Source organism: Podarcis tiliguerta (genome assembly GCF_965153285.1).
Source record: "Podarcis tiliguerta genome assembly, chromosome: 5".
NCBI classification, from domain to species: domain Eukaryota; kingdom Metazoa; phylum Chordata; class Lepidosauria; order Squamata; family Lacertidae; genus Podarcis; species Podarcis tiliguerta.
Genome location: NC_139538.1, coordinates 98,739,540 through 98,757,144, shown reverse-complemented (window position 1 = coordinate 98,757,144; position 17,605 = coordinate 98,739,540). Strand labels below are relative to the sequence as shown.

General features: G+C 42.9%; 1 protein-coding gene across 3 annotated transcripts in view; it reads right to left on the bottom strand.

Annotated features, from left to right (window-relative positions):
* Nucleotides 1-17,605, bottom strand: part of FAR2 (fatty acyl-CoA reductase 2) — a 114,904-nt gene that overhangs the window by 54,647 nt on the left and 42,652 nt on the right. The window contains exon 1 of one of the 3 annotated variants that reach the window (XM_083440824.1): nucleotides 8,328-8,389. The exons of 1 other annotated variant lie outside the window; for it this stretch is intronic. Coding sequence is in view for 1 of the 2 variants with exons in the window: in XM_083440820.1 (XP_083296946.1) it covers nucleotides 2,614-2,629 (16 nt within the window). In the remaining variant the exon portion in view is untranslated. Of the gene's footprint in view, nucleotides 1-2,613; nucleotides 2,632-8,327; nucleotides 8,390-17,605 lie in introns of those variants that run through there. One more of the 3 variants, XM_083440820.1, reaches the window with a different exon arrangement.

The following is a 17,605-nucleotide window of genomic DNA, read 5'->3' as shown; positions in this document are numbered from 1 at the left end:
GGCAAGTCCTAGGCTATGTGGTTTAACCAACAGTGGTCTTTAATGATCCTGTACAGTACTTGTTTACTCACGTATTTCCCCATTCAAAGCCAAACCTTCTTGAAGTGTAAATAAAGAAACAGATTATAAACTCTACCTATCTCAACTGCAGCATAAATATAGCATCATGCTGTTTAATGATATTGTGCTGGGTTCCCTTCAATTAATTTTTATCTGACTGCAATGGATTGTCTTGTGCTTTTTATAAACAAACATTACATATGGTTTTATTCATATATATATATATATATATATATATATACAGAAAATATACAGAAATGAAGAGCCAACAAATGTCTATATAAAGGACAGACTAGGTAAATAATGCCTTTCCTGTTATTTGATTAAAAAGTCACTGCAGTTACAATGTAAGAACAACATATATTATTATGTTAGGAGATATGCCATGTTTCTAATATCTTCCAAGTATATTAATATATGTTTTGAATGCTATTTTATCAAGCTCATGTTTAACCTCAATATTCTGTCATGAAGCATTAACAGACTGGGTTCTAGCTTAAAATTCAAAAAGGTACAAAAATTATAAGTCTGCAAGAAACCAATGAAAGGAAAAACTGCTGAACATTCTTTGCTGCTGTGTATAATAAGAAGTATATGATGGGATCTATTTATGCCCCAAATTATGTCCAGATAACTTTAAAAATCTGATTTACTGCTTCAGTTAATAATTTTTCAAGAGGGGTATTTAATGTAAGAGGAGGGTTAATATTACTTTTAATAAGCAATTGGATAAAAAAAATACACAAATCCAACAAATCAGTTTATTCTAATTCAGCATATTCTCAATTAATTGATAAACAAAGTTTGATTCCTAGATTCCAGCATCCTAATGAATGACAGTATACCTCCCCCCCCAACAGATATAATATATTATATAACAAATAGTATTTTAATTTCAGATTACCTTATCCCCACCCTTATATTAGTTATAATTGATGACTTGTGTATTTCTGATCATAGTCCTGTATTTCTGACCAACATCCCTTTACCTGGAAGCAAAACCAAGTATTGCTCCAAAAACCCCAAACCCCTGAAAAAATAGCGTTTACTCTCCTGCTGGGAAACTTTAACATTAGTAATTAGATTAACAATGATCAGTGAAACTGCAAAATGAAACAGCTTAGAAATGTAGAGAACGAGTTTACTAAAATCTGTCACTGGAAGGACAGATCCTTAAGCTGAGACTCCAATACTTTGGCCACCTCATGAGAAGAGAAGACTCCCTGGATGAGACCCTGATGTTGGGAAAGATGGAGGGCACAAGGAGAAGGGGACGACAGAGGATGAGATGGTTGGACAGTGTCCTCGAAGCTACAAATATGAGTCTGACCAAACTGCGGGAGGCAGTGGAAGACTGGTCCATGGGGTCACAAAGAGTCAGACACGACTAAACAACAATATATGAATTAGAACATCAGCACAAATCAAGTGTTGATCCTTTTACCCCCACAAAATAAAAAAGAGAAAGATGTATATCTCTTAATATCTATTTAAATACTGTTAAATTTTCAGGTGAATCAATCATTAAATCAATCATTTTATGAATTTGAAAATAAAAATCCAACAATTCTGGCAAATAAATTGAGGAAGAACATAAACGAGGAATAAAATTTTAACTCTTAAAAGAAACTGAAAGAAACAAGAAAAGATTTAATACAGAAGACATACGAACCAAATTCCAATCTTTTTATTCTGCTTGTATGCATCAAAAACCTCAGAAGACATACATACTGAAAGTGTGAAACAGGTAATAAAGTGATATATATACACATTCAATATAAATAAATAAATGATTGAGTCCTAGCCCAGACTTAGATGTATTCCAATCTTTCACAATCTCTAATCATTCTCCTGAAGGCATCATCAATCCCAGCTCCCCCCAAAACCTAGGAGTTTGAGCTATTCCAGTTAAACTAGGTAATTTGAGGACAACTGTGTCAATCAACTTGGTCGTTTCCCCCATTCCACAAGCCAATCAGGGCTTCAACAGAACCACAAGACAGGCATCCACCTAAATCCACGCCTGCAGAGGTTACATCAGTCCACGTCAATGAAGTTATTGCTACCTGCCCCAATCACAGAGGCTTTAATCTCATTTTAATAAGGGCTGAGCACCTTCATTGCCAAACACAATATATGCAAGATTCTTACACTGATTACACCCTCATTAAGCCATTAAATCACAGCCAGAGCCAGCCTGCCAGTTGCATCACAAAATTGTTGATTTGGAAGGGACCCCTACAATGCAGGAATCTCAACTACATCATCTATGACAGATGGCCATCCAACTTCTGCTTAAACACCTCCAAGGAAGGAGAGTCCACCACCTCCAGAGGGAGACCATTCCACTTGCTGCCAGAAACTTCTTCCCTTCATCTGAGGATCACAGGGTGATTTACAGTATAAAAACACAAACATACATACCATAGTAATGAACAAAAACAATACCTTCACAGTTTAAAAGGCCACAGATTGTTTAAATAGCCAAAGGCCTATTGCACTTAAATATTCTTGCAATTGAATTACCCTTGGTACAAGACATAATTATAGTACCTGGAAATATCCTCATTTCTTACATTTTCCCCTCTGTGCTCCATTATTTTCAAAACCCTCTGCTAACAAACTCCTAGCCCTTGCACAGGAGAGCATTCCCATTAGTAAGAGATCACAGTCTTGGGTATCTAGCTACACGGAGAGGCAAGCACACTCAGACTTCCCACTCCTTTCATTAGTATTACAACAGAGCAACAGAGTTAAGCAAGCAATAATAACACCTGCTCAGTCATGCTGCATTAACTTAGATACACATGGAATGAAGCCATGTAGGTATAAATGGCTTTAGAAATTTTTAGGTTGAAAAATGGGCCTTACTGGTTGCTGCCCAAGTAGTGTTGCTTCTAAACAAAGACTACTTTAAAGAGAAGCAAACCTTCTGTTCTGTCTCTCTGTCTTACAAAACTTGTGTGCGTCACAATATTCATTTCCCATCACCCCTAGACTCTGTTGTCTTGGTACCAGAGCTGGTTTCTGTGAAGCAGGATCTTGCTGTTATGTGACCTCTCTCTACAACCTGAAGAAGCTGAACTGTCACATTGTTTGGCAACCCATTTGGGCGTGCCCCATTCCTACATTTGCGTTTTGCTGAGGGAATGGTGTTTTTGTTTTAAAAAATAAAAATTATTTGCATTTTCAAAAACAGGAACGGAGAGCATATTTAACTGTTTGTCAGATACAGTGGTATCTTGGGTTAAGAACTTAATTCGTTCTGGAGGTGTGTTCTTAACCTGAAACTGTTCTTAACCTGAAGCACCAGTTTAGCTAATGGGGCCTCCTGCTGCCACTGTGCCGCCGCCGCCGGAGCACGATTTCTGTTCTCATCCTGAAGCAAAGTTCTTAACCCGAGGTACTATTTCTGGGTTAGTGGAGTCTGTAACCTGAAGTGTATGTAACCTGAGGTACCACTGTATTCAAACATTTTACACTGCCATTCTTTGGTGGGTACTAGACTTGTTCTTGTCAGGGACTGGGCAAAGGAGGAATAGTGGAGACCACCTCCCCAGCCTGACCCTTCCAGAGAAGAATTATAACAGGAGTTTGAGGGAGGGTCACAGCTCAGAGGAAGATGAGGGGGAAAGTTGGGAAATAATGGGAGAGGAGGAGGAGGAGGAAGAGGAGGAGGAGGAGGAGGAGGAGGCAGGTCCAGAGCAGCTGGCTGACACATTATGACTAGAAAGCATTCCAGACCCACCATCTCCCAGAACCTGGCGAGCCTTGAAAGTAGGGGAGCAAATAATAATAATAATAATAATAATAATAATAATAATAATAATTTATTATTTAGACCCCGCCCATCTGGCTGGGTTTCCCTAGTCCCTCTGGGCGGCTTCCAACAAAACTCTAAAACACAATAACCTATTAAACATTAAAAGCTTCCCTAAACAGGGCTGCCTTTAGATGTCTTCTAAAGGTTTGGTAGTTATTTTTCTCTTTGACATCTGGTGGGAGGGCGTTCCACAGGGCGGGCGCCACTACCGAGAAGGCCCTCTGCCTGGTTCCCTGTAACTTGGCTTCTCGCAGCAAGGGAACCACCAGAAGGCCCTTGGCGCTGGACCTCAGTGTCCAGGCAGAACGATGGAGATGGAGACACTCCTTCAGGTGTACTGGACCGAGGCCATTTAGGGCTTTAAAGGTCAGCACCAACACATTTAATTGTGCTTGGAAACGTACTGGGAGCCAGTGTAGGTCTTTCAAGACCAGTGTTATATGGTCTTGGGGGCCGCTTCCAGTCACCAGTCTAGCTGCCACATTCTGGATTAGTTGTAGTTTCCGAGCACATTGCAGTATTCTAACCGAGAGATAAACAGAGCATGCACCACTCTGGTGAGGCAGTCCATGGGCAGACAGGGTCTTAGCCTGTGTACCACATGGAGCTGATAAACAGCTGCCCTGGATACAGATTTGACCTATGCCTCCATGGACAGCTGTGAGTCCAGAATGACTCCCAGCCTGCACACCTGGTCCTTCAGGGGCACAGTTACCCCATTCAGGACCAGGGAGTCCTCCACACCTGCCCATCTCCTGTCCCCCAAAAGCAGTATTTCTGTCTTGTCAGGATTCAACCTCAATCTGTTAGCCGCCATCCATCCCCTAACTGCCTCCAGACACTCACACAGGGACCTTCACCGCCTTCACTGGTTCCGATTTGAAAGAGAGGTAGAACTGGGTATCATCTGCATACTGATGAAAACCCAGCCCAAACCCCCTCATGATCTCTCCCAGCGGCTGCATGTAGATTTTTGAAAAGCATGGGGGAGAGGACAGAACCCTGAGGCACCCCACAAGTCTGAACACGGGTCTGAACACTCACCCCCCCCCCACTTTCTGAACATGGCCCACGAGGAAGGAGCGGAACCACTATATAACAGTGCCCCCAGCTCCCAGCCCCTCTAGACGTTCCAGAAGGATGTTATGGTTGATGGTGTCAAAAGCCGCTGAGAGATCCAGCAGAATTAGGAAACAGCTCTCACCTTTGTCCCTAGCGCGCCGGAGATAATCGACCAGTGTGACCAAGGCAGTTTCAGTCCCATGATGAGGCCTGAATCCCGACTGGAAGGGATCCAAATGGTCCGCTTCTTCCAGGCAGGCTTGGAGTTGTTCAGCAACCACTTGCTCAATCACCTTTCTCAATAATGGAAGATTTGAGACTGGGCGATAGTTGGCCATATTGGCAGCATCTAAAGATGATTTTTAATGAAGCGGTTTAATAACCGCCTCTTTCAGCGGGTCTGGGAAGGCTCCCTCACAGAAAGAAGCATTTGCCACCCCGCAAAGCCCAGCCCTTCCCGGCTAGCTTTTATAAGCCAGGATGGCCAAGGATCAAGGAGACAGGTGGTTGTTTTCACTCGTCCAAGCAGACTGTCCACATCCTCGGTGGTAACAGATTGGAACTGATCCCACGCAACTTGATTCTCGCCCAGCCCTGCTCCCACGGTAGAGTCTACCTCTTCCTGAATTTGAGTGACTTTATCTGCAAAAAACTTTGCAAAATCATTGCAGGACATCATGTGGCCCGTACTGGTGGTTCTACTAAATTGCGAACCACCTGAAAAAGTCTCCTGCTGCTGTTTTCTGCAGATGCAATAGAGGCGGTGAACAAAGTCTTCTTCGCCATCGCTACTGCCACTTGGTAGGCTCGACATTGAGCTCTAACCCATGTCCAGTCAGATTCAGAATGAGTTATCCACCACCGGCGCTCTAGCCGTCTCAGCGATTGTTTCATTGCCCTCAGATCCGTGGAAAACCACGGGGCTGTCTGGACTCCATGCAATCAGAGAGGGCACTTCGGAGCCAGGCGGTCAATAGCCCTGGTTAACTCCACATTCCAGTGGGCCACCAGGGAATCAGCTGAAAGGCCATCAACATGGGATAAAACATCCCCTATCACTCTCTGGAAACCATTTGGATCCATTAAGTGGCGGGGGTGGACCATCTGAATCGGTCCCACCTCCCTGCAGAGGGGAAGGGTCACAGAGAAGTCAAGTTGGACCAGGAAGTGGTCTGACCATGGCACTTCTTTCGTTTCGCTTTTACTTAGTGTCAAATCACCAACATCCATAGAGGTAAACACCAGGTCCAAGGCATGTCCACGGCTATGGGTTGGGCCAAACTTATTCAGGGACAGCCCCATGGAGGGCATGCTTTCCTGAGTCCTGAGCAGCCCCTTGTAAGGTCGTGGCAGCATGGATGTTAAAATCCCCTAGGACAACCAAACTAGGTGTCTCCAGGAGAACATCAGCCACGACCTGAAGCAGCTTGGACAGGGAATCCTTGATGCAGCAGGGAGGTCAGTACACCAAAAGGAATCCTGTACTGCCCCTATTGCCCAACATCCAGAACGTGCACTCAGAGAACTGGGTCTTCCCAATAGAATGCCTGGTGCAAACTAATGACTTCCTAAAAATCACTGCAACCCCCCCTCCCCGCCCACAAGGCCTGGGTTGCTGTGCATAAGAGAAACCTGGTGGAAAAGCAGTGGAAAGGACAGGCCCATCTGCTTCATCCAACCAAGTCTCTGTTACACATGCCAGGTCAAGTCCTCCATCCATGATCAAGTCATGGATGGCAGTGGTCTTATGAATCATTGACCTGGCATTGCACTGCAGCACCTTCAGGTCATGTGGGTATCCCTTGCTGATTCTAGTATCCATCCAGTCAGGAGCAGACCCGGAGGCAGGGATAGTCCTCAAACAACGACTAAACCTGCCTCCTCTGTAATGACATGGTCTGGTCTTAGCGTAACTCCTCCTCCTACCCGTGATCACTGAGATCCATTGTCCCAGTGCATCCCCCCCCCCCCCGTGGAACATGCCCCAGCCATTTTGTTGGTTGGGACCCACTCCCCGGCAGCCCTGACCCCTCCCCTTAAGAACAAAATAAAACCTTTAAAAAAATAACAACAATCAAACAATACAAACAAAAAACTGTAAAAATTACAACTACATCAAAATCAAACAAATTCCCAAGCCCAACCAAACATCCATCCCATCCCCACCCCCCCACAAAAAAATTCAAAAGGGAAAAAGAAAATGTTAAAACATTTTAAAAAGAACTCTGCACCCCTCTGAGTCCTCCTGGACAGCAGCAGCAGTAGCAGCAACTGTCCTTATGAGGCCTGTCAGGCCCTGCCCTGAGCTAGGTGGTGAGTGGCAGGAGCGGGGCCCTTAGGCACTCATGCAGGGGAGTCCTCCTGGGCAGCAACAGCAGTCCTTATGAGGCCTGTCAGGCCCCGCCCTGGGCCAGGTGGTGAGTGGCAGGATCAGGGCCCTTAGGCACTCACACAGGGGAGTCTCAAGGACAGAGGGCACTTGTCAGTACCCACAGAGGAGGTGATGTGGATGACGAATGACGATGCGAGTGAAAAAGGGGGTAAAGAGTCAATTGGAAGAATGCCATTATTCTAAGAGGCTGCATTCCAAGCCTCTCTCTGAATATATTGAATAAAAAGCAGATGGTAAGGACTTTTCCTTGTTTTATTCGTTCCTGGCAACCGGTTGTGAGGGTTGGTTCCTCTGCTGCCTGACAGTTCTCCACCTTTGTGCCAATAAGGTTCTAGCTGCAGCAGTGGCATACAGTGATAACCTCTTTGAGGGGGGACCTCCATTGTTACCATCCCCAAGAGGAAAATATCAGGTGTTTTGGGAAAAGCTTTTTAAAGTATCTTTTCTAATTCATTATATATAATTTCCCAATATTCCTTAATTATTTACAGGACAATACTTTTATATTTGTATCTGATAGGTAAACTGAGACTTTTGTTCTGCAAAGCCATTTTTCCTGTCAATCTAAAACAATTCATTAATCTGATGTATCTGCAGCCAAACCATAACCAGATTTCTTCATTTCTCAGTTTTTGTTCCTGTCCTGTAAGATCTAAAATTTCACTGTAAATTAACTACTGCTTATCCACATTTGTTCTTTTCCTAGTTGTACCTTCCACTGGGTTGCGCTGAGGGAAGGGATTGAGCACTGAGATGTTCATAATAGTGTTAGGAATCTAGAAATTCACTTTCAGGTCAAGTTCTATTAGGGTGACACCAGAGATTCATGTGCAACCCAAGATTCTGTTCTCAGGCAAAAACAGCTGAACTACTTCTTACAGTAAACCTAGGGCTGGAGATTGAAATCCTCCTTTCTATACATATTCTGGTCATCTTAACTATGCTTTTTGGAAAAGTTACTCCAAGAATAATGACAATGTCAGTACTTACAGATGACAGCAATACAGGATTCCAAGTATACTGCAGAATGCAAACTGGAATGCTTTGTTTTAAGGGAGAGCACAGACTTAGTGGACAGTTAATAACTGGTTAGAGAACAGGAAACAGGAGTTGTCTCCTAAAGGATGGAGGTACAATGATACTTATCCCCTTGTAACTGTGTTTGGATTTGAATATGTGCTCTGGAAAGTTTAACATAAATGGGATAAAGTATGCCCAAGATGCATCACTTACTTTCTCCCATAAAGCTTCCCTCTCATAAAATACATAATCAGAAATTAATGAGAAACTTTGAAGTTTCACTGCTTTTGATCAGAAAGAATTATTTTGTTTCTATTCAAATACCACCCAACAACAATAGTTTTCTGGGTAGTTTACACCACAAAGGAGGCAGTAAAACATAAAACTATAGCAATGTGTAAGCCTAAAATCTAAAATAGTATATAATTAGCAACAGAATAAAACAACAGATTAAAATCAGATTAAAAAGCAGCAATGCGTTTAAGCATGTGCTGAACTCCCTGGTTAATAACAGTGTTAAGTTTTAGAAATCTAGACAAACATGTTTCTCACTAAGGTGTGTCCAGAAGCAATAAGCTATGGGAGCTTACTGCATCACAAATCTCTTGTGCAGAGAACTGAATGTGCAGTGATGCCAGTTGTGTAGGTGAGGCAAGAAAGAAGAGTCTCCAACCCAGTCCTGCCTCTGCTAACAATCAAGTCCAGCTGGTGTCAGTGACCTGACATTTGATGTCTCTTGGACACTCTGTATTTTGCCCTGATAGAGAATAATTTGTGTGTGATGCAGAGGCTGTGATATGAGAACAGATCGAGCAACCTTTGTACCGTATTGGCCTCACTATTTTTTTCCAAATTCCGACCGTGAAAAGTTAAAGTGTGGCTTAAATTAATGACCTTGCAAAAATTGGATTTTATGATATTACTGCTGAAACAGACATACGGTGAAATGGAACAAAAAATGTTTTATTGCCAATTTGTGAGCTTGGGACTGTTCATTTGCCATTTACGGGTGTGAGTGCTGTGAGTGCCTCCAGAACTTTAGCAATTGAATAGCAATTTGCCTTGATAACTTTCACCCTGTAACCCAATTTTGAGTGAGTGGCTTATATTTGGTTATTGTCTTTTTAACCACCCCCCCCCCCCGAATTTTTAAAGTGAGGCTTATTTGCGGCTGTGGCTTATATTTGGGCCAAAATGGTACATTCTCTGCTGGAATGCACACTCTGCTTTGTGCACATTGCTCAGACCAGTTTTGAAACTGTGTTTGGACCATTCTTCCTTCAACTCTTTAAACATCTTCTGGAAACTACCATCCAAGTAGGACTGGAACCACTGCAAGACAGTGGCATCTACCAGCAAGCTGTGGGAGTGGGAATAGCCACCCACACAGAGAACGCCCCTAGCTGCCTGCTGCCCACGCAGTGAGTGGGGGGGGGCGCTGCTTGCCACCCGTGTGGCGAGCTTCCCTAGCCGCCTGCTGCGCGGGAGGGAGCCGCTAGCCACCCGTGGCAGCATCGTCCCTAGTGGCTCACCGCCTGCACAGCGAGCGGGAGGTGGGGAGGGGATGTCACCTGCCCTCATGGCTGACACCTGGTGTGCACGGCACACTCACACCCAACTTCCTCCACCAGTGCACCTACCCTCAACTAGGGCAGCTGCCCCAGAAGGATACCATGGTCAACGGCATGGAAAGCTGCCAAAAGGTTGAGGAAAATTCACAGGGACATATTTCCCATGTCTCTTTCCTGAGAGAGGTAATCCTACAGAGCGACCAAAGCAGTCTTTGCACTAAAACCAGGCCTAAACCCCAATGGATCTAGAAAATCAGTTTCCTCCAAGAGCAATGGATTTGATCTGCATACACCCACTCAAGAACTTTGCCCAAGAAGGGAAGCTTTGCAACTGGCTCAAAATTACGGTACTAAGTTTTTCCAAATTCAGGGAGGGTTTTGCCACTGCCTCCTTCAACCAGGCAGGGAGCACCCTCTCTTGCCAGGAGGTGTGAATCATTTCCCAAGCCCAGCCAGCTGTCCCCTCCCTGCTAGTTTTTATCAGCCAAGGGGGGGGGGGGGCAAGTGGTCACCCTGACTGATCCAAGCACATCCTTGAGCCTTACTAACTGAAACTCATCCGATATAACAGGAGTAGACAGTGCTCTGGACACCTCTCAAGATTCATCTGTGTAGTCAATGTCCCAGCAGATACAAGAAATTTTATCCTCAAAATGCTTTGCAAACAAGTCACAGTGAACTACCATTGGTTCTGTCACCTCCTTTGGGCCAGACAGAAAAGCTCTACTGGACAGCACAATAAAAATACACTGGAGGCACTGCCTTCAACTGACACTAGGGAGGCTTGATGATGAGCTGCCCCCAGTGTTCAATTGAATTCAACTGGAATTTACTTGCATTCAAACCATCTCCCAGCTTGTTTCCTTGCCCTAAGCTCTGGAGTATACTAGAGAGCTAAATGGGCTTCATGAAGTGGGAGAGGGTGCTCAGGGGCAATCATGTCAACTGCCCAAGCCATTCTGATGTTCCAGAGGTTGGCCCAGGGCTTTGACAGGAGTGTCAGTTAAATCAGTCAGAAAATCCACCAGAACTATCAGGAATCCCATTGGATCCATCAGCCTCCGAGGCAGACCAACCTTATAGGTCTCCTGCCTCTGCAGAGGAGAAAAGGTGCTGAAAGCTGAAATTTCAACAGGAAGTGATCTGACCACAACAAGGTACTGATGTCAGTATCCTCCACTTTCAGATCAACCTGCAATGGGCAATCCTCCTCCTCTGTAGGGGCACCCCACCTGTATTGCTATTTCAGCACAGTCCACTCTGCCTAGAAATTCGGCATCTTGCCCAGCAGCTCAAAGTGTGGAAAGGTGGGCCACAAGTTGCTGTACCTTCTCTTCTATCAATAGAAGACCAACAATGGGGTACACCTGACCAGCCACTTTGCAACCACCAGCCTCTAACAAGGATGCTTGCTTACCATTACTGAAGTTGACAGTGAGGAACCTGGTATGCTTCTAGAAAACAATTCGCAAACCATTTACCCAGAGCTTCCTTGCCTCCTCCAAGCACTCTTTACTTCACTGCCTACTGTTTGTGAAATGTTGAGGCTGATCTATATCATGGTATATCATGCTTTTCCCAGCTGCTGCTCCAGTCACAACTCTGTTAGTCACAAAGCACCCTCAGCCATCCAGTTGTGAAGGAGGGAGGAGGTGAAAAAAACTTCCCATTGTCTCAGGAATTAGGTAATTGCCATCTCAAAGGAATGGCCAGACTACCAGGAAAAACAACAACTTTCAAATTTCTGTTGTAGACTGTCTTTTCTGTAATGTAGGTATGATATTTGTGGGGGGTGGTCTTGGGCTACACCCCTTCTGTAATGTATGTATGGAGGGGTGGTCTGGAGCTCCAGGGCAGGGAATTTCAAAATGGATATATAAGGCCTTGCGTGCCATTGTTTGGGGTCCTCCTCCTCTCTCCTGCGTGTGGGAGAGCACCCTGTGGCAACAGTCAATAAAGATCAGGCTTACTAGCTGCTTTACTTCTCAATATTCTCTGGTTGGTCTGTTATTTTTATGTTATTGACCGATAGGACTCTACAAAAGGACTCTATATGGGCTCTTGGGTATTCCACAAGGGAAAAGGAGCAGTGTTTGTTTTTTTACTTATATCACCCACTTCACTGTACATCATTTTCTGTTCTTGCTTTGTTTTTGTCACTTAAAAGTTAAAGGCTATGGTTTGATCTCAGCAAGACAGTCAACATGATGAAAAGCAAGTGCCTTTTGGGAAAACACAAGACCTTATGTTTGCTTCCCTGTAAAGTTTCAAACACTTGTCCTCACCCCCAAAGTCTTTTTTGAGCCCACAGACTTAATATACACATTTTTCAGTTTCTTTTGTTAATCTCATATCAAAAGACTTTCACCTCCACTCCTCCATGGTTATTTATTTATTTATTCATTTTTTTTGCTGCATATCCTTTTAATGCCACCCAAATCATTCTATACATTTAACACTCTTTTAAACTGCTGCTCATATTTCTAACCCTACTTGGAAATTTGTTTATTGTATCTTTTTAAATAATTGTCAAAAAGTCCCCACTCTACCCATATCCTTCTGTCATCTTGGACCCTTAACCTTGCTGTCATCTTTGCAAGTACTGCATAATCGATCAATTTATATTGCCATTCTTCTTTCTTTGGAATTTTTTTTTTGTTCTTCCATTTCTGAGCATATAACATCCTGTCCACTGTGGTTGCATAAAGGAAGAGGCTAAGTGTCTTTTTAGGGATATCTCCATTAGTTATGCTTAGTTAAAAAAACCCTCCAGTTATTTGGCGGTCAGCCATAGCATCTTTTAAAAATTCTGTATAGATCATTTTGCAATACTCTTTAGCCTGTTTACAGGACCACCACATATGAATGAAGATCCCCTCTGTCTCTTGGTATTTCCAACATAATTTGGATCCTTTTTTGTACATTTTCATTACTTTAAAAGTAAAGGTAAAGGGACCCCATACCATTTGGTTCACTCGTGGCCGACTCTGGGGTTGCAACGCTCATCTCGCTTTATTGACCGACGGAGCCGGCATACAGCTTCCAGATCATGTGGCCAGCAGAACTAAGCTGCTTCTGGCGAACCAGAGCAGCGCACAGAAATGCCGTTTACCTTCCTGCTGGAGCGGTACCTATTTATCTACTTGCCTTTTGATGTGCTTTCGAACTGCTAGGTTGACAGGTGCAGGGGCCGAGCAATGGGAGCTCACCCCGTCGCGGGGATTCGAACCGCCAACCTCCTGATTGGCAAGTCCTAGACTCTGTGGTTTAACACACAGCACCACCCGCGTCCCCTTTCACTAAATTACTAGGGGTCAAATACAATCTACAAATCATTTGGGGGGGGGCATATTTTCCTTTAGAATATAGCATGCCGAGAAGTTCAGTGTTGTTTTTCATGGTATCTCCCACACTTCTATTTCTATATTATGGCCAGTGTGTCATAGTTACCTTTATCATCTCATCCATTGTCTCCCATTCTAGCAATATTTTGTAATTTCTGCAAATTAATTTTTCATTCCTTCCTACTTTTTCAAATTCTGAACCTTCTTCAGAGAATCCTTTTTCTTTTTTAAATTTCTCAATCAATTGGTGATATTGGAATCAGTCTGTAATCCATTATTTGATATTTTAATTTAGCTTTTCCTTCTTCAAATTCTATAATTTCTTGATAGTGTGCAGCAGGTCCCCACCCCCCTATTTTTCTTCTTTACTAATACCGCTTCAATGGGTGATAGCCATCTTTGAGTTTTCCCCTCAAGATCTTTGCTTCTCATCCAAACTAGGTAAAATCTTTTTCTGCTCACATGGCTTAAGAACTTGAGTGCTCCAATTGGTCTTTACCAAAGGTGTCATGGACTTTGAAGACACTTGAACAGATCGCTGAAAAAGACGTACTATAGCTTTATTGTAACACAGGAATGCGTGGCATCCAAACTGCAGGTAGAACCAGTCTAAGTCTAATAGATTATTATTTTTAAATTCCATCCAGTCCTTCAACCTGCAGCAACATGCTGCCTTGTAATAGAAGTAAAGGTTGGTAGAGCAAAACCACCACTTTCCTTCACATCCATTAGAATACATGGTTTCTTCCCACCCCAGATAAAGTTCATCATGTCTTTCTTCCAATGTTTGAAACAATTTACTTATCACCAGTAATGTTTGGAATGAGAACACCATTTTGGGAAGAATATTCATCTTAACTACTAAAATTCTTGTTGACAGATATTCTTGGTTCTGTGTTGGTCAAAATGCTCCATCACTACAGATAGTAGTAATGCTGTACACTCAAAGACTAGGAGATGAGGCTACCTGATGCATAGTCATCCCCTATGCTGAACCAGACGACTACAATAATTGGTGAATAGGACTCTTGTCTAGGAGCAAACTGCAAGTATGTAGAATAAAGTGATAAGATGTCTCAGGGCTGCCTTTTTGTTTTGGTTTGTGGATAAAAAATACTTTGGGGATGAGCAGGTTAAACACATGTTTAGAAGTTTACAGAACTTTAGTAAATAACTTCTAGGGGCAGAGTTGGAGCAGGGAAATGGGGCAAAGGTGATGCACCCATTCCTTGCCACATCTCCACTTGCAATCACTCCACTTCTGAAGCAGCTTTTTATCCAAAAGAGGGACCAGAAGGTCTGAAAAATGAAAGTAACTTTCCTTTGTTGGACTCGCCTTAAAAAGATGGATACAAATAGAAATTGCCTCCTCTAGAGGGAGCTTGTTAAATTGTTGCTGCAGTCTACTTGGGGACTTTACAGCTGGGAGATTAAGATCGTGGGACCAGTCCTCTGACCTTGATTAAAAATGTGCTGGGAGGAAGTTTTGGTGCTTGCTTTATGCAAGACAAGTGCTTTGTTGGAACACATGCATGAGAAGATGGACTTGATGAATGAGAAAATGGATTTGACGACTGTTGTGGTCAGTAACTGCGGACAAGCAGGGAATACTGATACAGAAATTCAGGGACCAATTCAGGAACCTGTATCGACTGGGCAAGTGCATGAGCAGAAGATAATGGAGGAGGTTGCGGTTGCACCTCAATCAATACAAATGGAGAGACCCGAGGCCCTGCAGGAGCATAAGCCGTTGGTTTTGAAGATTGAAGTTGGAGTGGGCCAGGGGGAGTCTGGAGCTGAGGTGGCTCTTAACTTCGGAGAGACTTTGAAATATACGTTCAAATATCTTTTGGATTATACTGATGATTGTGGGGAGTGGGACTGTGGGGAATGGGCCGGTCTGATGAAGGGAGATGGAGATAATTTTGGGCTGGAATCTCCCAGAGACCTACTCCTCAATGAGAAAGGAAAGAAATTAAGAAAGAGACCAACAAAAGACAAGGAAAAGTGTAGGTATATACAAGAAGAAGAAGATCTGCAGAAGGGACATGGAAGAGACTTAAGAGCCTCGGATATAAGATTACCAGGTTGATGGACTAGATGGAATGGACATTAAGGACTGACATAACCCGAGACCAGGAAGAAGAGACGTTGGATGAAGATTGGAAGAAAATTTATAAAGAAAAATTCTTATTTAGAGAATTAGGGTAAAATTAATGAATATTAGGGAAAATGTTGGAATGAAACTATCTGGCTTTAGTAGAAATGATGTAAGGAGTTAAGTATAAATAAGTATTAAGTTTCAAGCTTTAAGGTATTTTATGGTAAGATAAGGTTAAATAAATTAAGGCAAATTGAATAACAGATTATGGGGAAAGATGGGAAGGACTTGCTGAGTTAATTAATAGGTTAAATTGTTACGATAAATTAGTCAATAAAAATTGAGAAAGATGGAAAGAATTTGCTGAAATTACTAATTAAACTAGAATACAAAAAGGGAGGTGTGAGGAGGTCAATGAAACAAGCAAATGGAAGTTAAATATATGCAATATGGGATTTGTGTCTTTTTTTTGTTTTTCCCCCCTTTTTTGTTGTTGTATTGCTGTTTTTGTTTTTATGTATTTCCCCCCCTCTTTTTATGTATTGTAGTGCTGTTTTCTATTTTTTCTTCTTTTCTGTAATCCTGAAAATCTTAATAAATATCACTTTAAAAAATAAATAAATCTGAACTTATGATATGGTTTATCCCTGTAGATCGTGGCATGGGTATAAGATTGACATAACAGACCCTCCATGATGAACTTTGGTGACCCTGGAACTTCCAGCTTCCTGAAAGGCATTTGGGCATATCCCACATTTGGGCATACCCACATCTGACCTAAAGATTAACATGTTGTTGTTGTTTAGTCGTTTAGTCGTGTCCGACTCTTCGTGACCCCATGGACCAGAGCACACCAGGCACTTCTGTCTTCCACTGCCTCCCACAGTTTGGTCAAACTTTTCTCCCAAGAAGAAGGCGTATTTTAATTTCGTGGCTACTGTCACCATCTGCAGTGATCATGGAGCCCAAGAAGGTAAAATCTCTCACTGCCTCCATTTCCCCCCTTCTATTTGCCAGGAGGTGATGGGACCAGTTGCCATAATCTTCGTTTTTTTTGATGTTGAGCTTCAGACCATATTTTGCGCTGTCCTCTTTCACCCTCATTAAAAGGTTCTTTAATTCCTCCTCACTTTCTCCCATCAAGGTTGTGTCATCTGCATATCTGAGGTTGTTGATATTTCTTCCAGCAATCTTAATTCCAGCTAGGGATTCATCCAGCCCAGCCTTTCACATGATGAATTCTGCATATAAGTTAAATAAGCAGGGAGACAATATACAGCCTTGTCGTACTCCTTTCCCAATTTTGAACCAATCAGTTGTTCCATCTCCAGTTCGTAGAGATTTCTCAGGAGACAGATGAGGTGATCAGGCACTCCCATTTCTTTAAGAACTTGCCATAGTTTGCTGTGGTCGACACAGTCAAAGGGTTTTGCATAGTCAATGAAGCAGAAATAGATGTTTTTCTGGAACTCTCTAGCTTTCTCCATAATCCAGCACATGTTTGCAATTTGGTCTCTGGTTCCTCTGCCTCTTCTAAATCCAGCTTGCACTTCTGGGAGTTGCACTTCGGTCCACATACTGCTTGAGCCTTCCTTGTAGAATTTTAAGCATAACCTTGCTAGCATGTGAAATGAGTGCAATTGTGCGGTAGTTGGAGCATTCTTTGGTACTGCCCTTCTTTGGAATTGGAATGTAGACTGATCTTCTCCAATCCTCTGGCCACTGCTGAGTTTTCCAAACTTGCTGGCATATTGAGTGTAGCACCTTAACAGCATTGTCTTTTAAAATTTTAAATAATTCAGCTGGAATACCATCACTTCCACTGACCTTGCTATTTGCAGTGCTTTCTAGGCCCATTTGACTTCACTCTCCAGGATGTCTGGCTCAAGGTCAGCAACCACACTACCTGGGGTGTACGAGCCATCCATATCTTTCTAGTATAATTCCTCTGTGTATTCTTGCCACCTCTTCTTGATGTCTTCTGCTTCTGTTAGGTCCTTACCACTTTTGTCCTTTATTATGGTAATCTTTGTACGAAATGTTCCTTTCATATCTCCAATTTTCTTGAACAGATCTCTGGTTCTTCCCATTCTGTTGTTTTCCTCTATTTCTTTGCATTGCTTGTTTAAGAAGGCCTTCTTGTCTCTCCTTGCTATTTTTTGGAAATCTGAATTCAATTTCCTGTATCTTTCACTATCTCCCTCGCATTTTGCTTGCCTACTCTCCCCCGCT